Below are 23497 nucleotides of genomic sequence, written 5' to 3'. Positions count from 1 at the left end.
TACTTACCAGTAACTGTTGTTCTTCGAGATGTGTTGTTCATATCCATTCCACACTCACCCCCGTCCCCGCTGTCGGAGTTGGCAGAAAGAAGGGATTGAGCGGGCATGGGGTCAGCAGTGCCTTATGTGCTGCGCATGCGCAGGGCACTCCAGGGGGCACCAGAGCCGGCCCTATGGGTTCTGTTAAGGGGAAAAACGTTCCGGGAACCATGCACTGTGGCGTGCACACCTATATTGGAATGGACATGAGCAACACATCTCAAAGAACAACAGTTACTGGTAAGTAACCCTGTTTTATGGAATGTGGGGTCTGGAAAATGAATTGTCATTGCACTTACATATTCAAGCTAGCTGGCAAAGCTGAACAGAGCTCCATTGACTGTAACTCCTATTAAGCCAGTAGAGTTGCAGTAGAGTTAAACAGCAATGAGGTATGTCGATTTAGCCAATCTGCAAAATTTAGATCATCTCAGAGAGCAAAGATAATCTTTGCCTTGTTTCATATTTCACAGCACTTCAAAACCACCAAGTCAGCTCCAGTACAGAGAAACCATTAATTTGCATTGAGGGTTTAATATGTTACCTTTTGAGAATTTTTACGTAATCTTAAGATTCTGGCTCATTAGTCTTTTTCCATTATAAAAATTATGTCCCGAACTGGGCAGATGTTCATTTTGTTAAATGAAGCTTTTTCTAGAGCTTCCACATTGAGGTTAACTGTTCTGTAATTTTAGGCCAGGTTACGCTGTCCAGTGTAGACTTCCCTTTTTCCCCTAACAAGGATTGAATATGCAAAACACTCACTTTTTTTTTTCTACTGAGACATAAATGTTCACTGTAGGACTCACGTTTGTGTGAAGAGGCTTGAAATACTTCATAGCTGAAATTCTAGACTGTTAACTGAATGACCAGCAGGTGGCATATCTGCTTACTAGTGAGGCATTTATTGTATGTAACTTCATTCATTCTTTGATTGATGTTCCCCTCTGCCATTGGAGTTTTGAGAAGCTGTTTATTCCCTCAGGCAAGATTTATCTTGTTCTCATCTGGTGTTAGTTTATTTGTCTGATGTCCTATTCCGCTCATTCTTGCTGAGAGATGGGAAAAGAGAAATTCACAAAAATACCCCCTTTTTTTTTCTTGTAGGGAAACATATCCTTGGCGCTCTCTCAGTACTTTGACTGCTTTTCTTTTAATTATCGAATTCCATTTGAGTTTCCATTTATGCTATCTGCTCCCTATTTTATGCCAGGAAGGCTATATGATGAAGCAATAGCCATAAAATTTGCAACTGGGCACATTGATGTTAATGGAAAAGGGTAGAGAGATACTGTATGCAGAAGATCTATTGAGGTTTTTAACACCCCTGTCAGTCAGTGCCAGAACTAATTAAAACAATGAATAAACTCAATAACTACCTCTAAACACAAAAGTAGGTCCACATTATCAGAGAACCAATCATTCTACTAAGATATGTTATATGATAAAATACCTGATTTTCATGTTTCAAGTTTGATATTTCCTGTACACCTTGTAGCCATGTTTTTTTTTTTTTTTTTTTTTTTTTTTTTAAAAGAGGCCTATTGGCCAATATCCTTAGCACCTGAATCGAAAGAAAAAATGGCAGCTGCAACTCTTTTGGGATGTAAAGTTTCCATACCCTCCTTGTGATGAGGTTTACTCACTATTAGTGGGCCACCTCCTGGTCATTAGTTCTGGCCAGGCGTTGCGCCGTCCTCTGGCGTTGTCACTCCCATCATCCTCTTGTACTCTCTGGAACTCAGGGTGTTCCCCTTTGTGACTTGGCCTTCCAGCCAGGTCACTATGCATGTTTCCCCTTCTGGGGTTATCAAGTCCCGCTATACAAAATGGCAGTCTTCCCTTCACTGCTGTGACCGTGCCACTTCTCCAGTGGCTGGTAGGGGAACCTGCACCCGTCCTCTATTCTGGTTTCCACCTCAGGGGCTCTTTCAGTGGCAGCTAAGGTCTGCCCTACTCCATAGCTCGCTACTTTTTCTCCTGAATCTTTTCTACCTCTCTGGCTCTCCCCTTTCTCTGGATATACCAACCCAAACTCCCTTCTCCCAGGGAGCAACTGTAGGGTACTCACTCTAGCCCCAAGCACACCTCCCTTCTCTTAGGGAGTGACTGCAGACTACTTCCCTGCAGCCCCTTTCTACTCTCAGCTCCTGGGCTCTATACAGGCCCTTCTTGTTCCTGTTCCCCTGAGCCTGGTTTTTAATTAATCAAGTAGCTTGGGGAGCTGACTGGCCCACCTGCCACTGTAACTCCTTCAAGTCTTGTGTGGGGTGGACACCCCATCACATGAACCTTTGGCAGTGTTCTAGTGTCTCATGGACAGGTTATTTCAAAGACACTAGAAATATGTCACAGCTTATCTTGGTAAGGTGATCCTTTATTCAGTCTCAGAGCTCATCATCTCATCTCAAGTATCCAGAAAGTACTCCAATAACTCAGATGGTTGGGTCTAACAACAAACACCATCAAATAGCAAATTAACTCTGCAGAGATGCAATATTTTGGATATATACTCTAGGTAATAGAGAAATTTTAAAACATTGGGCTTTAATGTTAAGGCCTAAGAATCTACTCACTTCAACAAAGAAATAAGTGAGATCTTTCTTAAGAGTAGCCCGTTGCTGCTGGTTATTCCACTTTGATGGCTCCCTTGATGGGTCTGACAGAAATCAACGCTTCCAGGAAAATACACTGGCCACAAAGGCATGTTTCATACTTCTAGGAAAGTCAAAGGCCTCCTATACAGTAAGCCTGAACTGTATAATCCTGACTTCTTCTTAGCAGTTCTGCAGACAAATGCCTAGTTGTAAAATAGTCAAGATTCCCTGTTCTTACCTCCTCAGGGTACCATTTGCGTTGGTCACTGCTCATATCTCTTAAAGGACTTTAACCCATGAAATCTGTTAGTGCCAGGATCACCCACGGGTATCTGGCAGATCTACTCATTCATGGTTTATCATGGGTCACGTACTGTTCCAGTAAATACCTACTTCTTTTTCTCCAGCTGCCTGGACCACAGATGGTGCAGGGGTATTACATCCCTTAATTTTACATCACTTCCAGTTACATCACTTAATTTTCCCCTCCCCTTGCATAGATGTTCAGGAGAAGAGTTGTAGAAAGGGTTGCTGGTGAGCCTGAAAGGGAAGAATGCTTTTGTTAAAGTGTAGCTTTCCACACAGATGGTGGGAGAACCTCAGGTTGAAGGATCTTTTTTTGTTTTTTTGCTTATGGTAATTTGTTTTTATTTATTGATTATAGCTTTTTTTCTTTGCTTTTGTTGAGTCACCCCACTATCTTACACACCCACTTACTCATAGTTTAAATATTTTACATAACGTATATATTCGTGTGAGTGAATATATATATATATTCCTGTATAAATTAAACCTCATGGCTAAAAACCTTAATGATCCTCTAGACTAGAATTAGTTAATCCTGCCTTAAGTGACAGGGATCTAAACGTGGATTTAAAAGATGTCATGGCTTTCTAAACAAAAAAATCCACAGTTTGAGTTTTTACATCCCAACAGAGATTTGAAAAGGAAGTTGTTCATAAGGGAGATTTAAATTTATAAAAGGTTGTAAAGAAATATGCCCTGTGATATAAAACATGGTGGATGAGTTTATTTTCTTTATAGACATTTCTGTGGCACTTGTCACCAGAGTATCGAAGTACCTCCAATTAAATATAAGAACTCATGAATATTTTATAAAACACTGTAAATGGAATAGGAGCCTTGAAAATCTATTTCTTGGGGAAATGGGGACCAGATTCTTTGATCTAACATGTTCACTTTATGCCACTTGAGCAGCACAAAATGAATTTACTCTGTCTGGAGAGTCCCACAAGAAAATTCCCCATGTTTGAGGACTCTCTCTCTCTGCCTAATTACCACCTATGGCATTTAAGGTGGGGAGAAAAGTATACGGTGGAGCCAAGCTCCATTATGCTGGTCCTCCATTGGTATAAGCTTCCTAATGCAGCTTGAGCCAGTGGTGGTAGTTGGAGTAGGCAGCCTCCTAGTTTAACTTCCACTGGGATTGAGTGACTAAGCATCAGGGAGCTGCAACCAGTGTCTTATGGCTGCAAGTCTCTACTAAATCTGAAGGCAGATCGAATATAGTGGGGAATTGGGACCCTAGAGTATGAATGAAAAACTTCTTCCGTTTTCTTTGGATTTCTGGAAACAGACTTTTGTTTCACCAAAAACTAGTAAGACTATTAAATTTCCAAATATTAGCAACAGGAGGCATCCTTTTATTACAAAAAATGGAATTGTATAATAATGACAAAAGCTTTGGAATAAAATTGGTGAGCAAACAAGCACAATTCCCAGAGATTGTTCCTTTTGGGCATTAGAAATAGAAATATTACTGATGCAGTGCTTAACAGAAGCCTTGCTGTCATTACTTTAGTGAAGAAAAGCATTTTGGCAGTTTGAATAGACAGCATTAAGCCAAGTTAGAAACCATGAATAATCCTCATGATAGAAAACCTAGTTATGGAACAAATTACAAAGCACTGCTTCCAGAATTTAGAGCATCTCAAGGAAAAACAGAGTATTGCGAATATTCATCTGTAACCAAAATCTAGACTTTCATTTTGCATTATAGCCAGAATTTTAGTCCATTCATTTGTGAAATAGTAGGATCAGAAGGCAGCAGGAGGGTGATAGAAGGGAGATGCATAAGCCCTAGAATGATCAACGCTTTGTTCCCTGTGGACTGAGCAGGGGTTACTACAGGTCAGTTAGGAACACCTGAGGACACCTGATAAAAACCCCTGCTCCAGCCAGACAGGGACAGAGAGGAGAGCTGGCAGTAGTATTGGAGGGTGCTGCAGTTGACCAGAGAAGATGCAGGAGAAAGGCAGAGACCAGAGAGAGGGAAGTAGCCCAGGGGAAAGAATTGCAGCTGCAAGCACTGTCAGCAACTCATAGCTGCTATTCACAGGGCTCCTGGACTGGGACCCATAGTAGAGGGTGGGCTCAGGTCCCATTCCCCTCATCCTCCTTTGCCCCACCTGGCACTAGCGGGGTGGCCAATGCCCAGAAACAGGGGCAATGGGTTGCGCCCTGACCCTCCACAAGAAGGAAGAGCGCAGGACCCATGAGAGCAGAGCCATCAATTTGCCACACATTCTAAAACCATTTTTTGCATCTCAGACACAGATTCATAACATTTGAGTTCTTCATGACCTCGTATATCAGGCAGCAAAGTCGATTAGAAACTGAAATTCTAGAGTTCTTTCAGGCAATCTGTCCTGTCTGTAGGGCTGATTACCTCTCTGCCTCAAAGACAGCACACAACAACTCCTTAAATTTCTCTTCAAAACCAGCTGAGAGGCTTACCAGCAAGGGCAGAAATTGCATAAAATCTGCAGCTGTACTGTTTTTCACCTTTGTGGAATCAATCTGCTTTTTCTACAAGCAATTGAACTAATCTGAAATAGAGATATTTGACCAAGTAGGATATGTTGGGCTGCCTTCATCACACAGTAAAAAAAGGACCTAGTTGTCTTCAGCCACCTTTAAGTAAACATTAAGTAGACAGAGTTCCTGTACACACCGTCCCTTGAACCCAAGGCTTGTCTCAGCCGTAGAAGAAGAGAGCACTACATTATGTAATCTGTTGCAGCTAACAAGAGCATATAGTCCTAATGCTACTACGATTGTTCTTCAGGAGGACCATACGTCCACAGAGCTTGAACAAAGAGGAATGTTTTTAAATTAAATGATATGGCCCCTCTTACTTGCATTTTCCCTAAAGCTATCCAGCTAAATCACCAATAAACCATTTCTAAATCCTAGAAGGAACCCATAGTCCTTGAGGAGGAAACTGAATAGGTTGTTCTCCAGGTCCACCTGGCTATAAATTTTCTAGTCTAGCCTGTCTGAGAATATCCAGAGATAATCTTTTCTTTATATATATATATATATATATAGGTAACTGTGGTAATCCTTATAGTCTCTGAACATCTCAAAAATACTAATGAATTCATCCATGTGAATTAAAGTACTATTATCATCACTGCATAGATGTGGAGCTGAAGTACTGCAATATCTTGCCTGAATCATAAAGAACTCTGTGGCAGAGTTGGAAATTGAACCCAGATTTCTCAACTCCCAATACAGAGCCTTAACTACAAGACCATTGTTTGCCTTTCCAGATGCTAACTTCACAAATTATATAAATTTCTCAAAAGATGAACATTCCTCTTGAAGGATTTTTCCATTTCTCAAGGTCCAAAAAATCCAGCATTCATATAACAAGTTCTAGAGCATGTCAAGGAAGTATTACTATTACCTGGAATGCATAACCAAACACATTTCTCCCTTTGGCTGTCTCTGCTGTTGGTTAGCTGGGTGTGTCTAGAATCTATTATATCTGTCCTTTTTTCTTTCTGGGCTTTGTAGATATTATGTATGAGATTGCTAGACATACTCAGTTTCTGGAATGTAGAAGAATTGTTAATTTCTGTAATCAAAATACTTATTCACAAAGACTTGCCCAGAGGACAGAGCAAAAGCGCTATTGCAAATTTACACTTATATTGCACTTAGTTTTTTTCTTAAAGGACACTGGTAACTGTTCAGAAAGAAAAATAGTTGCGGTAAACTTGTTTCATTTGAACAATTTAAGTCAAGAAGATGATTTCAGTACGCTTCTTGAAGTATCAAAAAACTGAGCTACACAGAGAAGATGGAGTTGTTCAGAAAGCACTAAAAGCTTCATCCATGAATTGGCTGGTGTTAAGGATTTAGAAGAGAAATCCATACAATTTTACTCTGGGTCTGCACTACCAAAATGAAATTAACAGGCATGTTTTTAGGTTAGTTTGCTCATATTCCATTTGGGCTGAAACTTTCCTTGCTTGGTTTTAACAGAAGTCAGTTTTTTTCAGGAAGCTTGAGCAAAATTGGTTGAGCTGTTTTCATAAAGTAAGCATCATAAAATACATTTCCTGAATATTCTGAGCTTAAGTGTTGTCCTTAAATTTAGTCAGCTCAAATGAGACACTTAAGTTTGGCTTCTTTTGTACATACCATTGAGACTTAAAAAGCAAGCCAGGTTTCAGGGAAAAAATAGTTCATTAGTTTTAAATGTGAGGTCTGCAGTTTTGCTTGTGTGTTTGAGTATTTTTTGTTCAACACATTTTAAAGATGTATTTATTATAAAGTTGCAAAGGAGATTGTAAGCTCTTCAAGCCAAATGGTTCCACATCAGGGAACTTGTAAATTTAGTAGTGGAATCCTTTGAGTTGTGGGCCACTTTACAGGTTCCAGGGGCTCTGATGCAGATTGTAAACTAAGGAAGGGAGATGCACTATGCTAGGGTGGGAAGTGTTTAGCAGATACCCACTGCTCAAGCAATTTACAATCTCTGCTGGGCAGAGCTGACGGATATTGATAACTTCATCTTTTTCCCTAAGAACTGGGCAGTCAAATGCAAAAAAACCCCCAAAAAACCTCAAACCAAAAAACTTACCATTAGTACAGCATTAAGAGTGGGAAATTAACATTTTAGGCAGAATATTAATGTTTAGCTTCTTTGAGTAGTGTTCCTATGGGTGCTCCATTTCCAGTGTGCATGTGCCCCTGCGTCTTTGATCAGAGATTTTTGGTGATAGTGCCCTTTTGACCCACACATGTGCTGCACACATCCTTGTACTCCATACTAAGGATATATAGGGCTGCATGGGCGAACTGCTGTCAGTTCCCTCACAACCACCTTTGGCCTGAGACGGAGCATCTGTACTGGGTGCCTTTGTGTGTGAGTGCATTTGTTCATTCGTTCCTTTTTAATTCATTTTTCCCTGTTTGCGGGGTTACTTTGGATTCTTTATTTCTGGGGCCTTCCAGGTTCCCCAGACTTTAAACATTGTTTTTCCTGACGGGAATCTATCCCAATTAGCAACTGACATTTTCTGTGTCTGAAGAGTTTGAGGGAGTGTGAGTGTCTCTCATAGTGTAAGATCTCTTCATTTAAAAGCAGACCTTGTAAGAATAGGGAGATAAAGTTCAGGCTCCTCGTGATATGGACCAAGCCTTAAAACTAGCTTCAGACCAGGATTCAGAGAACCCCTTTGTATATATTTTCCCATTTATCTCTGGATCTTGATGTCTCAGAGCATCAAGGGGCAAGGCTTTTGATACCCTGGTTACCTCAGGATCTCAGTCACGAAGGACTGTGAGGGAGATGAGGGTGGATGCCACTTTGAGATCCCTGTCACTGAAAGCCTCCAGGGAGGCATCTTCCTCTGTGCCTAGGGTACCAAAAGCCTCACACTCCAAGCTGATGGGTACCAATAAAAAAGCAGGAGTGTTTTTAAATCTCCTTCAGAGAGACCTCAGGCTTCACAAAGAGTGCTATTTAGGCTGCGAGTGTTTCTGGCACCTTGAAGATGCCTAAGGCTAATGCCTCTACTAAAAAAAACCTGGCACGAAAGCCCTCCTCTGCCTCTAGTTGACACATCCACAGTAGTGCAGGAGATTAGTGCTGTTAGACTCTGGTACCGTCTATTCCTGCTTTGATCCCTCAGATTCCTACATCTGAATCTGTACCTGGGCATGCTCTTTCTTTGATGCTGGCTAGCCAGGTACCTACCTCAGTATTGACACTGACCTCCAACATTTCTTTGGTAGCATAGCAGTTCAAATAATTAAGATCATAGTTTCTAATGAATGGAAGTCTCCACTGCTTAGTGGTACCAAGCTCCCCATGGTGCCGCTCTTTTGGATGACCTACTATTTATACTTCATTGAGACTGTCTACTTCTCTGACCTCCACTATCCATGGAGAACAATTATCAACTCCTTTAGAATATGTGCAAGAGAATTCTGACTCAGACTCTCAGCTTTCGGTTCAAGGGTCTCATCTATTCAGGGAGACACTACTCACCTCTGTGTGCTGGAAGCAGGAAGGATAGATATTCTTCATTTTCAATCAGTTGGGATGATGAAAGGTCACTATTTCCTTCTATGCCTTATGGTCCTCCTTAGTGGCTTTACCCATGAGCCCTGAACTATCAACAGTTCTTTGAGTGCTTGCTTATGTCCATTCCACCATAAGTGTGTGCACACCTCTGTGCGTGGTTACCCGGAACTTTTTTCCCCTTAGCAGATCCTGTAGGGCCGGCTCTGGCGCCCTCTGGAACCCCACACACATGCTGCGGTATATGAGGTGCTGCCAGCCCTATGCCCTCTCAGTTCCTCCTTTCCGCCCATGATGGTTGCTGGAGCTAGCCTTGCTCTCAGCAAGTACTATTCCCCTTGTTTGGGCTTGTTTGATATTCTGAGTTAGTTTTAGTTAGTTAAGTAGTTGTGAAGTGTTGTTAAGAGTAGTTAAAGATAAGGCAAGTCCCTGCGTGGACTTCGAGTGGCCAGGCCATGCCCCAGTTGCTGGGATTCAAGCTGTGTGCCTCCTGCGGGGAGGCCTTCCTGCTCAGCGACCCCCACGACCGCTGCCTTAAGTGCTTGGGGGAAGCCCATAGAGAAGAGATAGCACTGGTGCAGCATGCTGCTGGACCTTTTGGTCGCCCCACCCCTGGAGCTCCTGAGGCGACACGACCTTCTATCCCAGGACCACGGTCACCTGTTGCACCTGGACCTGGACTCTTTGCACCTCACAGCCTGGAGGCTCTGTGGCTGACTGAGGGAGAGAGAGCCTGCTCAGTGCATGTCCAGCAAGTCCTGCTTGGCAGCAGGAAGCCTTCTACAGAGGTCGTGTATCGGGCTAAGTGGAGGCGGTTTACCTGTTGGGTGGAGTCCCGGGGTATTCCGCCCAGCCTCTCGCCTATACAGGTGATCCTGGATTACCTGCTTCAGCTAAAGCTCCAGGGTCTGGTGATGGCCTCGTTGAATGTTCACCTGGTGGCCATTTCAGTCTTCCATCAGCTACTACAGGGGAGATCGCTGTTCTCCCATCCTATGTCGGTCAGGTTCCTCAAGGGGGTGGAGAGGCTTTATCCACAGGTCCATGAACCGGTGCCTCCCTGGGATCTCAACCTGGTCCTCTCGAGACTCACAAGGCCTCCCTTTGAACCCATGGCTTCATGCCCTCTGCTCATCCTTTCATGGAAGGTAGCCTTCCTGCTGGCCATTACCTCAGCCAAGAGGGTCTCCGAGATTAGGGCCCTGACCTCGGAGTCCCCTTATACAATATTCTGTAAGGACAAGATTTAGCTGAGGCCGCATCCAGCCTTCCTACACAAGGTGGTTGCCCAATTTCATTGTAATCAAGATATTTTTCTCCCCATGTTTTTCCCCAAACCTCACGGTTTGGAGGAGGAGAGGAGATGGCATTTGCTGGAGGCGAGATGAGCCCTGGCATTCTACATTGAGCACACAAAGCTGTTCCGGAAATTGACGCAACTCTTCGTCGCAGTGGCTGACCGGATAAAAGGCTCACCTGTCTCCACCCAGCGCATCTCCTTGTGGATTACATCATGCATCAAGTTCTGCTACGAGCAGGCCAAAGGTGCTGCTTCCAGGAACCATCACAACACACTCAACCAGAGCTCAAGCCTCATCTACAGCCTTCCGGGAGAGAGTGCCCCTGCAGGACATCTGAAAAGCTACCACCTAGTTGTCGGTGCACACCTTCATGTCCCACTACACCATCGTCAAGCAGGCGAGAGAAGACGCCTGATTTGGCAGAGCGGTGCTGAGGGCAGCTCACCGGTAACTCCGACCCACCTCCAAAGGTATTGCTTGTTAGTCACCTATAGTGGAATGGACATGAACAAGCACTCGAAGAAAACAAGGTTACTTACCAGTAGCTGGTATTTTTCGAGATGTGTTGTTCATGTCCATTCCACAACCCACCCTCCGTCCCCGCTGCTGGAGTTGGCAGAAAGAAGGGACTGAGGGGGCATAGGGCCGGCGGTGCCTCATAAACCGTGGCCTATGCGCTGGACTCCAGGGGGTGCCGGAGCCAGCCCTATGGGATCTGCTAAGGGGAAAAAAGTTCCAGAAACCGTGCATGGAGACGTGCACACCCTATAGTGGAATGGACACGAGCAACACATCTCAAAGAACATCAGTTACTGGTAAGTAACCTTGTTTTTCTAACAGACAGAGTGCCCCCCACTAAGATCACGGACAGTCTCATTTTCCTGTGCCTTCACTCCCTTCTCACCAACAGAGCCAGTAGAGGAAACCTTTGAGGAGCAGGCAGCAAGGGCTGATAAGGACGTTGCACCTCCACATAAATATCTCGTCGTCACGGCCTGATGACATCAATGCCTGTAATGTCCCCACCGTTCTCCATGTCAAATAACTTTTGCCAGTTCCAGAACCTGATGATGTGAGTTGTGGATATTGTTCAAATTCCTTTTGAGGAAATCCAGGACTCCTATTATGTACTCCTGGACATTTTACATATTCAGCTTTGTCATGAGTGGCACTTCCAATTAATGAGGCTTTTCTAGAGCCAGCCGAAACAATTTGTCAAATTCTTGGTGCAGTACCCCCTATATAAAGACCTGCCAAAAAGAAGTACTATGTCCTGTCAAAGCATTCAGAATTCTTATTTACACATCCAACACCAAATTACTTGGTTATGGATGCAGCGAATGAACATGGGAGGCAACACATCCTAAAGGCTTCCCTAAATAATAAGGGCTAGAAATGTCTTGATCTTTTCAGTCACAAGAGCTACTCCCCTTTGACATTATAATTCAGGATAGTGAATCATCAGGCAATCATGTCAAAATAGGACTACATGACTTATAACATTTTTCACCTTTATTGAATTATAACATTCAATTATAACATGAACCTGAATTATAACATGAATTATAATATTGTTCACCTTTATTGAACATTTATCGGATAAGTAATGTGAGCAATTCAAAGGTATCCTAAAGGAAGCTCAGCTGTCAGCAAGAACTTAATTGCGTGCCTCCTTAAATGCGGCTGACACCGCTACTGTGATGTGACAAGCATCGTCTACAGAGCACTGCACTTTTCTTTTGACAGTCACAGATTATTTTCAGAGTTTATGAATGACTCCCTTCACACCTTGAAGAACTGGACTGGTGATCACTTGTGATCTATATGCCTGCAAATAAGAGAGAGTTAGCAGATCTCAGATGGTGCAGAGATCTCGCCCAGTCCATTATTCTGTTTTCCATTGGCCACCTAAGCCATCAGCTGAGAGGCCTAGATATTCCCCACCTCTTCCCCCCGCATCTCCTCCCCCACCAAAAAAAAAAAAAAAAAAGCTACTTATTACCACAGCTGCCTCAATCAGATATCTACATAATCCAAGCACCGGTTTTGATGGCTTGATTGAGAGTCTGAACCACCCCCCATTACAGGGATTTACAGTATCTACTTTACTGCTATCTCTCTCTCCTCACCCCCTTTTCCTGTCCCTTTTCAAGGACTCATCTCATGATCAGTTGCTGAGACAGAAATTTGCTTCTCCTATAGAACCAGTTCCAGTCCAGCACAGGGGAAAAGGATTCTATTCCAAGTATTTTCTGGTCCCCAAAAAGAATTGGGGATGAAGACGAATATTAGATTTCAAATGGCTGAACAATTATGTGTAATAGCAGAAATTCAAGATGATGACCTTGGCAGCTATTATTCTCTCCCAAATGCAGGAGATTGACTTACAACTGTTGACTTTCAAGACACCTACTTTCTTGTCACAATTAATCCCTTTTACAAGAGATTTCTTTGCTTCATAGTCAACCACGACCACTATTACCATTTTTGCCCCTTCGTTTTTTATGATCCTGAAATCTTACTGCAAGAATTCAGTTAAGTCCTCAGTCCCTGCCAAGAAATTTTCTTCAGTTGTTAGGTCGTATAACAGCTTGTGTATTTGTGATTTGAGATTAATGATAAAATGTAAAGATTTAGCAACACTGCATTATTTTTTGTTTTATACCTGAATGTTTGGTACCATAATGTGCCTGATTCCAAATATCCCTTTTTGAAGGTTCTGACTTTATATGTGTATTCTAAAATTTGGAAGCTATATTGATAATATGCAGAAATTATAGGTGACAAATTAATTTGTGATTAATAGTAAGATACAGCATAAAATTGTTTGGAAATCTTCAATGTGAAGGGGGGGGGGGGGGATCAGGTGGTTGGAGCCACCAACTCAGTGCACAATAGTAGCCATGTTCGTTGTATTGGTTTAATCAAAAACAGCAAAACTTCTTCTCAATCTGTGGCAGAACATGTCCATTTCAAATTGGATTTATTGTCCTTATGAATGACAATGTATAGTGATTGACTCAGGGAAACTGTGTGAGTGTGACTGTATAGCCTGGTAGTTAGGGCACTCCCCTCGGATGTGAGACCCTAGTTCTAATTTGTGCCCCAATGACTATTTAATTTATATAATGTGGAACAGCTTCAACAGGGGAGATTGAAGAAAAACCCACACTAATATATCCTGTATCATATGGCTAGGACAATCTCTTGCCATGTAGGAGTTAAAAGTTCAAATTCCTATTCCATATGAGGTGATGGGGGGAGAGAATTGAATGGGAGTCTCCCGCATCCCAGGTGACTTCCGTAACCACTGAGCTTGATTGTAAGGGAGGCTACCCCTTCCTCCTCACCACCTCCCTTTTTTATTAGTCTGGGTCTCCTCTGCTTGTGTCAAAATGCCTGAAATCAAAAAGAAAAGACATTGAGGTGGGTGAAAGCCAAGTGTTTCATTTTGACCTTATTCAAAACATTTTCAACTTTATAATTTGCCAAATTGAAAATTTTCATTTTGGGTTGACCTGAAACAAAACATTTCCACCCCTCTTTTTCTCTCTCTCTCTACCCCCTCCTCACCCCCTTTCTCAACTGCCAACTAACCACAAAATCCATTGTAAAGCCTGTTTTGAATTGATAGCTGCAAGAAGGTAAAAATAATTGTAATGGTCAATTAATGAAAATGATTAAGTAAATATCCCAGCAGACACCAAAGTTGTGATTAGAAATAAAATCAAAATAACTCTCAGGGAGTTCAAAAATTCATTGGGTTTGATTTGTTGTGACAATTTTCCCCTGAATTATTTAATAACTATAAAGTTTTTAATGGTGTGGTGGAAAAATGTCTTTTCTTCCAGGATGATTCACTTTTTCCTGTGGCTTCTAAAATACAAAACCACAATCAGTTAAGAGTTTTTAAATTAAAAAACAGCTCTTTTGTTTTTAGCATAAATACATAATGTTGTCTATTGTGGTTGCTATGGATGGGAGGATTTCTTATGTGGCGGGTGAGGAGTATTTTTGGAATAATAATTTACTGAAATACACAACGTCGTGTTCTGTTATTTGTTGCCTCTTAAATGAACTTCTGAGGCTAGGTCTGTCTGATGTCCTTTAATAATTAGTTGAAAAATGTAGTGTTAGAATTCACCATACAGTTTAACTTCTACTGCCATAAAGAGAGAGAAATATTCTTACTCCTTGGTTGGCAGTTGAAATCCATGAATACTCTGTTAAGAGGGCAGCTTGGGAATTAGTTATTTATATAACAACTTTAAAAATGATCTTAGATATTTTCTGATGGTTGATAAACTGATAAATAACAGACTAAAACTAGCTGAAAAACTGTTGTCCAACTAGTTGCATAGTAGTATATCAATAATACAGGGAAATTTGAGTTACAAAAGTGGAACAGGAATTCTTGGCTTGAAAAGTCTGTTGTTTGAATAGATACTCTTTTTTGCACATCAACTATGTGCCTGTGGGTAGTGGGATGGGGGGCGTGTGCGCGTGCGTGTGATTTGTAGTTAGTAGTATAAATCACTGTAATTGGACTTTAGTCTTTCACTTATGCCCATACATCTCTTAAAAATCAAGTAGACATAATTTTTGAAAAATTGTATGTTCAATTTTATAGTAAACATGATCAGTTGAACTCCCAATGCTTAGCCAAAATCAGTATTTGAAGGTGTAACCATGCCTGAGAGGGTCACAGCTGAGGATACCAGATTCAGGACAAACTGTTGAGAAATGGGGCAGACCCTTCCCAGACTGGTGTTTGTTCTTCCATAAGATATACCAAGCCAGCAACAAAAGTAAACTTTTGTCTCACCACACTGGTTAACAAGCCGTCAGGAATTCAGTCTCCTTAGGTCACACATTCCTTGTTTCACCAACTAGACACTAGACTTTGAGTGGTTATTTAAAACCAATTTAATCAAACAAAGGGTACTTCTGATACCGAGAGATCAGTCACACAGCCAGGCCAATATATAACTCAGATCTTACCCAATAATCACGCTGCAGTCAATTCTTTAGCATCTAATATCTAAAGGTTATAGGGAAAAGAAAGTTAAAATGGTCAAAGAATCACATACAATACAATCATTGCAAAATTCTTAAATCAGGTTTGTAGCAGTGGTAAAATAGATTGTCAATTTGCAAAGTCTATGGAAATTACCCAGACAGCTTCAGGGGTCACCAGTCCTTGCTCAGAGCTTCTTTGTTAGACATCTACTCCAGAGAAATTAAACAGAAAATGAAGATAAAATAGAGATGTTTCCAAAGCCTTGTATATCTTCTTCCATGTGGGTGAATGCTTTCAGTCTCAGTTTGTGAAAAATTACAAGCCCAAAATGGAGTGCAGGCTAACATGAGTAAGTCACATGCCCTTGCATGCTTTGAGTCATAGGAGCAGCCATTGCCCATATTCTGGCTAACTGGTCAGGAAGGCTTACTAGGTGAGGGAGAGATTTCTTCTATGGTCTATTGTGCCAGCTAAGTGTTCTTTAATGGACCATTAACTTGCATAGTCCATTCACAATGGGCTGTCTGGCTTCAATGTAGATTTATCTGGTGGGTGTTACTCAGGAATTGCAGCATTTATGTAGGGTACCAGTACATAATCAATATCTGTAACTTCAGATACAAAATTATGTATGCATATAAACAGGATAACCATATTTAGAAAATCATAACTTTTCCATTGTCACCTTACATGACATACTTTACATAAGTTTTGTTGCAGTTGCTACCACTGTTATACAACAATGTTATACATGGTTATATTTCAATCATATAACATCACAGAAGGAAGAGCAGCTAATCCCAGACAAGAGTGAGGTGGTACTGTTTTTAAAAGAGAAGCACCTCAATGGACTTGTTGCTTCTATAACATTCCCATTGTTGATGTCATTTGCCTTCAGATTGTCAAGTTGTCTGCAGCCTTTGAGTCCTCTTACACTCAATTATTTTGGATGCCCAAATAGCCATGGTGGCAAAAATGCCCACTTCTTTCTGTGGCAGGCAGGAAGATTGTGGTCAATCCATTGGTTACAAAATTCGCCACAAAGATTCACACATTGGTGATATGCTGGCTTGAGTACTACAACTCGTATATAGGAGTGAAGGCACATCCTGAAAAAGAGCTCTGAAAAGTACAAACATCTATCCTTCTATCTAGCAACACAGATCACTTGTGGTGCTCCTCTGTCTGCATTGGCTCTCCTTTGAATAGGGTCTGAATTCAATATCTGTCCTACAATTCAAATCTTTCCATGGGATTGGCCTTAGTTTCTGGGCAAACCCTCTTGTTTCCCAGCCATGACTTCCCATAACAGCCACATTTTACTGGAATAATTAAACTGTCAACAAGTAGGGGGTATGCAGTGTAGGTGTAGCTGTGTCAGTTTGAGGATATTAGAGACAAGGAGAGTGAGAATTTTTTTTTTTATTAGACCAACTTCCGTTAATGAGGGAGACCAACTTTTGAGCCACACAGAACTCTCCTCCTTCAGCACAAGAGATGGAATTTTCAAGGGAGAAAGACAAAGACTATATGAAACTCACTCCCTGAAGAGAGATCAGAAACTACCATGTTGAAAACTAAATACAAAACTCATCTCTGTCAGTAGTTCTTTTCTCACAAACACAGCTCCCCTCCCTCACCCTTGCCAAAAACAAACAAAAAAGCCAACCACTGTTCGTTAATTCTAGCTCGTGGGAAAGAAGACAGTTTTGTTTTAATTCTTGGTGTACTGTTTTTAATTCTTGATACTATGGTGGAGGATGCTATATAAGAATCTAGACAGGAAAAATAGGTTTCTCTCTTTGAGTGATTGCTCATATCCATTCCATTATAGGTGTGTGCGCGCCCCATGCACAGATTCCCGGAACTTTTTTCCCTTAGCTAGCTCCGTAGGGTCGGCTCCGGCACCCCCTGGAGTACCATGCTCATGCCGTTGTACGTAGGGCGCTGCTGACCCTGCAGGCCCTCAGTTCCTTCTTTCCACCTGTGATGGTTACCGGAATGTCTGCCTCTTGCATGCAAACGCAAGTAGCATCCCTTAGTGTTAGCTTTGATTGTTTAGTTCTAGCGGTAGTTAGCAAGTAGTTAAGTAGATAGTGCTCTTAGGGGCTAGGATTGAGCCATGCCTGGCTCTATGGGCTTTAAAGCCTGCACCGCATGTGCAAAATCCTTTCCAGTGAGTGACCCTCACAACCGTTGCCTCCGATGCCTCGGGGAGCAACACAGAAAGGAGAAATGCAGGATCTGAAGGTCCTTCAAGCCAAGGACCCAGAAAGAAAGGGACGCAAGGCTGAAGGCGATCCTGATGGAGTCCGTGCTCTGGCCGGACTCTGAGCCTTCGCCGTTCACCTGCGGCACCGAGTGTCTTGTCGGTGCGGAGCTCCCCACCGGCACCGTCCTCGGCACCGGCGCCAAACGGTGCCGAAGAAGAAGAAGTGGCAGGAAGCCGCTCCCATGGACTCTCCCCTGCTACCGGGAAAGCAGGGGGTGCAGCAGGAGATGCCCAGCCACGTGCCATGGAGAGTACTCCGGCACCGGCATCTCCTCGCAGAGAGCCTCCCCCGACTCCTGGGGGTGGAGAAGCGCCTCTGCAAGGGCCGTTGACACCGGAGGCTTTCGCTGCGGCACACGCCCTCATGGGTCTGCCTACGCCTCCGTCCCACCCCTCGGCCAAGGGCTCCGGGACCGGTGTCTCGGGGTAAACCTGCGTTGGGTGGCCCCAGTGGGTGGAGGAGACGTCGAGGTCTCCCCCCAGATGGTCAAGGAGGGTAGAGAATGCGGGCTCCCCTCCTAGCTCTGACTCCGAGTCGTTGAGCTCCCTGGCACTGCGGCACCGAGGGTGGTCCAGCGGCAAACTCTCGAGGAGAAGGCGCTGCAGTTCCGCCTCGAGTGGGGACCTTAGCGTGGGCTCCGGTACTCCGGTGCGGAGCCCAGCTTGGTACTGATCCCCAGCGATGCCTGCCTTGGCACCGCTGACTACCTCGGCACCGAGTACATCGGCACTGTGCATCGCAGCACCACTGGCCTCGGCACCGTCCGCTTCGGCACCACCTGCTCCGGCATCACGCGCCTCGGCACCGAGGGACTTGTCGCGCTCCCGATCAGCGTCGCGACGGTGCAGGCGACACCGCTCCCATTCCAGATCTGGGAAGTGTCGCCGCAAGTCTTCTCGACGGAGGGGTCGTTCCAGCTACAGCTCCTCCAGCAGCTCTTCTCCTCATTGACACCATAAGCGCCGGCACTGGGAGGTCTTCATTGTCCCGGAGCTGCTCCCCTTCCAGGGCCCATAAGCACCATTCAAGTGGCTATGGGTCCAAGGGAGGACACCTGGAGATGACCCAGCAGGTTCCCACGTCGGCACCTGCATGGCCTCAAGGCCCCTGGCAATGGCCATATTGGGGGCCTTGGGGTGCTCAGATGGGTCAAGGGACCGCCTCAGTTCAGTCCTTGGCGTCCCAACCAGTGCCCCCTCCTGTTGGGGCACAGGAGGGTAACCCTTCGGAGGAAGGGTCTGACCCAGGGGAAGGTCCTTCTACAGGGGTCCTTCCTCAATCCTCCTCCTCCTCCCCTGATGAGGCGGCGGCCAGGGACCACAAGGCCCCCTCTTTGACTTCCGGGCCCACCAGGACCTCCTGAGGAGAGTGGCAGACAATCTGGGCCTGGAGATTAAGGAGCTTTCGGAGGAGGAGGACCCCCTCTTTGGGGTCTCGGACACGGCAGGCCCATCTAGGTTGGCCGTCCCCATTCATGAGAGGGTGATGAAGATTGCTAAGACCCTCTGGCAGACCCCCTCCTCGGTAGCTCCCACCTTGAAAGGTGCGGAGTGCAAATACTATGTTCCCAAGGAGGGGTTCGAGTTCCTGTACACGCATCCTGCCCCGGGTTCCCTCGTGGTGGATGCAGTTAACCAGCAGGATCGCCAGGGGGGCCAAGGCAATACCCCGAAAGATAAGGACAGCAAAAAGCTGGACTTCTTCGGGCGTAAAATGTATTCTACGGCGGCCCTACAGCTGAGGGTTGCTAACCATCAGGCCTTCCTTGGCAGGTACAATCCAGGGGATTGGTATGCCGCCCTCGACCTGAAGGACGCGTATTTTCACATCACTATCCTTCCAGGTCACAGAAAATTCTTAAGGTTTATGGTAGCTGGATGCCACTACCTTTTTCGGCCCTACCCTTTGGCCTTTCGTCTGCGCCAAGGGTGTTTACGAAATGCATGGCAGTGGTAGCGGCCCACCTGTGCCGCAAGGGGCTCCAGATATTCCCCTACCTGGACGACTGGCTGATCCGGGGCAAGTCCAGGGCCCATGTGAGGAACAGCCTGGCTCTTACCTGCGCCACATGCACCAGACTGGGGCTGCTCATCAACGAGCAGAAGTCTACTCTCATCCCGGTGCAGTGCATAATGTTTATAGGGGCCATCTTAGATGCCACGCAGGCCAGAGCCTTTCTCCCGCAGGCTCGGTTCGAGGCCATCTCCGCCATAATCGCCGATCTGAACAGGTCCCCCACGACGACAGCCAGGCATTGCCTCCAGCTGTTGGGACATATGGCGTCATGTACTTACGTGGTGAGGCTGGCTCGCCTCAAGCTCAGGGCCCTCCAAGGGTGGCTGGCCTCAGTCTATGCACCGGCCAGACACCGGCTCAACAAGGTGGTCACAGTTCCTGCCCAGGTACTGTCCTCCCTGGTCTGGTGGAGGGACCCCAGGGAGGTTATGCAGGGAGTCCCCTTCCGGGACTTGGTCCCCTCAGTGACTCTAATAATGGACGCCTCAGACAAGGGTTGGGAAGCTCACATCAGCAAGGACCTGAGCACCCAGGGTCTATGGTCACCACATGAAAGAGCTCTCCATATAAACGTCACGGAGCTCAGGGCAGTCCGCTTGGCCTGCAAGGTCTTCATCAAATTCCTGGGGGGCAGGATGGTTCAGGTCCTAACGGACAACTCAGCGGCCATGTTTTACATAAACAGATGGGGGGAGCGCGGTCCTCAGCTCTTTGCCAGGAGGCTACCGAACTTTGGGACTTGGCCGTGAGACACGATTTTCACATATCGGCCTCTCACCTCCCGGGGGTCAGGAACGACGAGGCGGACCGCCTCAGCAGGTCATTCTTACCCCACCACGACTGGTCACTGCACCCGGAGGTGGTGACTTCGATCTTCCGGAAGTGGGGGAATCCCCAACTGGACCTGTTCGCGTCATCCTGAAACAAGAAGTGCCCGAGGTTCTGCTCGCTCCGGGTCGCAAGCCGGGCTCCCTCTCCGACGCGTTCCTTCTAGACTGGACGGAGACCCTGATGTATGCGTTTCCCCCCATTCCACTCCTGCCCAAGTTCCTCTTGAAAATCAAGGGGGACAGAGTGAACGTGATACTGATCGCGCTGGATTGGCTGCGGCAGCACTGGTACAGCATGCTGCTCAACCTGTCCATCAACAAGCCGATCCCGCTCCCGAGACGTCACGACTTGGTCTCACAGGACCAGGGTCGTCTGCTGCACCTGGACCTGGACTCCCTCCACCTGACAGCGTGGAGACTCTGTGGCTGACGGAGGGAGAGAGAGCCTGCTCGGCGCAGGTCCAACAGATTCTGCTGGGCAGTAGAAAACCCTCCACTCAGGTTGTGTACTGGGCCAAGTGGAAACGGTTTACCTGTTGGGCGGAGTCCCGGGGTATCCCACCATCTGGTACTTGCTCCACCTGAAGCTGTAGAGTTTTGCACTGGCGTCCCTAAAGGTGCACCTGGCAGCTATCTCTGCTTTTCACCAGCCGATGGAAGGGTGTGCCCTGTTCTTTCACCCCATGTCAGCTAGGTTCCTCAAAGGGGTGGAGAGGCTATACCCGCAGGTCTGTGACCCGATGCCTCCCTGGGATTTAAACCTGGTCCTCACCATGTTGACAGGACCCCCCTTCAAGCCCATGGCTACATGCCCGCTGCTCGTCCTCTCCTGGAAGGTAGCCTTCCTAGTGGCCATTACATCGGCCAGGAGGGGTCTCCGAACTCAAGGCTTTATCCTCGGAGCCCCCTACACTGTCTTTTATAAAGATAAGGTCCAGCTGAGGCCCCACCCAGCTTTCCTACCTAAGGTGGTGTGTCAGTTCCATTATAACCAGAATATCTTCCTCCCCGTGTTCTTCTCTGAACTGTGTGGTTTGGGAGAGGAGCGGAGATGGCACTCGCTGGATGTCAGACGAGCCCTGGCCTTCTACATAGAGCGGACCAGGCCATTCCGGAGGTCAACGCAGCTATTCGTGGCAGTGGCGGACCGGATGAAGGGCTCACCTGTCTCCACCCAGCGCATCTCCACCTGGATCACCGCCTGTATTAAAACCTGCTACGAGCGGGCGAAAGTGCTGCTTCCAGGAGCTGTGACAGCACACTCAACCAGAGCCCAGGCCTCATCTGCGGCCTTCCTGGAGAGAGTGCCCCTGCAGGACATCTGCAAAGCATCGACCTGGTCGTCGGTCCACACCTTCACGTCTCACTACGCCATCGTGCAGCAGGCGAGAGAGGATGCGGGCTTCGGCAGGGCCGTCCTGATGAGAGCAACTCACCATTGACTCCTACCGACCTCCAAGGTATGGCTATTTAATCACCTATCATGGAATGGATATGAGCAATCACTCGAAGTAGAAAACAGGGTTACTTACCAGTAACTGTTGTTCTTCGATATGTGTTGCTCATATCCATTCCAAACCCACCCTCCATCCCCACTGTCGGAGTCGGCAGAAAGAAGGGACTGAGGGCCCGTGGGGTCGGCAGCGCCCTATGTACCACGGCATGAGCGTGGTACTCCAGGGGCGCTGGAGTCGACCCTACGGAGCTAGCTAAGGGAAAAAAGTTCCAGAAATCTGTGCATGGGGCGCGCACACACCTATAATGGAATGGATATGAGCAACACATCTCGAAGAACAGCAGTTACTGGTAAGTAATCCTGTTTTTTATCTTGTGTGTCCTTGGGACAGTAGAGCCACTCAGATTTTTGGTTTACATGCTACACACATGAGAAATGACACTTTGATTAATGAAATGCAGAAGTGTTTCAAAAGATACATATATAATGCTTAGCAAACGCTGTTTGGAGCATTGAGAGAAACTGGGTTTGTGAAGAACTGAAAGTGCTTTCTTGGTGACTTTTAGAAGTTTTTCTATATTTGACCTGATAGTTTATATATTTTAAATCATGACGCACATACATAGCTGCAGGATTAGGTTCATAAAAATAATGTACTTGCTTGTAGATAGGATTTTGTTTAATTGAATAAATGTAAAATACTGACCATTGGTTTATAATTTGGATATGTAGCATGTCTTAATGGTAATAGCACAGATACTTGTTGGTAACGGAGTCATAATGTCTGATATTTCCATCATGATTATAGTGAAACAACAAAATGAAACAGAGTAAAACAAGTACAGTTGGCACCTTGTAACCATATAGGATTTTAAAGTGACAGAAAATTAATTTTGACTGTAACATATGATTTTTTTTATTTCAGGGTCAAATAACACTAATGGATGTCCCAGTATTTAAAGCTATTCAGCCAGAGGTGAGTAGTTTATGGATTTTGTTTTTAATTTTAAATGAAAAGTGTCAACATTTCTTACGGTATCAATTAACAAACATAAATTCTGGAATTGGAGAATAAGGATGCTCAATTATCTAGACCAGTGTTTCTCAATTGGTGTTCCGCAGAACCCTGGGGTTCCACGGGAACACTGTTAGGGTTCCGCGAGAAAGTGATATCATGCTGCCGAGAGCAGCTGTTCTCCGCTCCGCCGAAAAAGGGAAGATGTCCTGGATTTTTTGGCGGAGGGTATCGAGTATGAGTGTAATTTCCCCACGGAGCCTAAAGGGTTCCGCGGGGAAATTTAATTGAGAAAAGCTGATCTAGACTTTCCATTTCTTTATAGGTTTGAAGCAGATGGCTTTAAAACAGATGAGGCTATCTAGAAGTAATAATGGTGTGTTTGGGGAAAGAACTGTTGGGATTTAAGCACAGTCAAGTAATGATAAAACAAAATGTCTGTCTGAATCTTTCTTTTGCAGTGTTTCTGAATGTTAAATATCTGTGGTTGAATATATAGATCATGCTATTTTAAAAGTTCCAACTTTTTCTTACTAGTTGAAAGACGCAATTGTTATTTGTGTTGTTTTAGTGTCTGTTCAAATTTTCCATATGAACTATATTCCCTGTC

At 45.0% G+C, this 23497-nt stretch overlaps 1 protein-coding gene across 7 annotated transcripts in view; it reads left to right on the top strand.

Moving 5' to 3' along the window:
* Positions 1 to 23497, top strand: part of RALGPS2 (Ral GEF with PH domain and SH3 binding motif 2) — a 304700-nt gene that overhangs the window by 96610 nt on the left and 184593 nt on the right. For all 7 annotated transcript variants that reach the window (XM_067532587.1, XM_067532591.1, XM_067532590.1 and 4 more), the window contains one exon: positions 22798 to 22848. In XM_067532587.1, the coding sequence (XP_067388688.1) occupies positions 22798 to 22848 (51 nt within the window). The remainder of the gene's footprint in view (positions 1 to 22797; positions 22849 to 23497) is intronic.

The sequence above is a fragment of the Emydura macquarii genome, unplaced genomic scaffold (genome assembly GCF_026122565.2).
Source record: "Emydura macquarii macquarii isolate MOO-44397 ecotype Brisbane River unplaced genomic scaffold, CSIRO-AGI_Emac_v2 contig_3287, whole genome shotgun sequence".
Taxonomy (NCBI): Eukaryota; Metazoa; Chordata; order Testudines; family Chelidae; genus Emydura; species Emydura macquarii.
The sequence above is the reverse complement of the archived record's forward strand: the minus strand, read 5'-3'. Positions and strand labels throughout refer to the sequence as shown.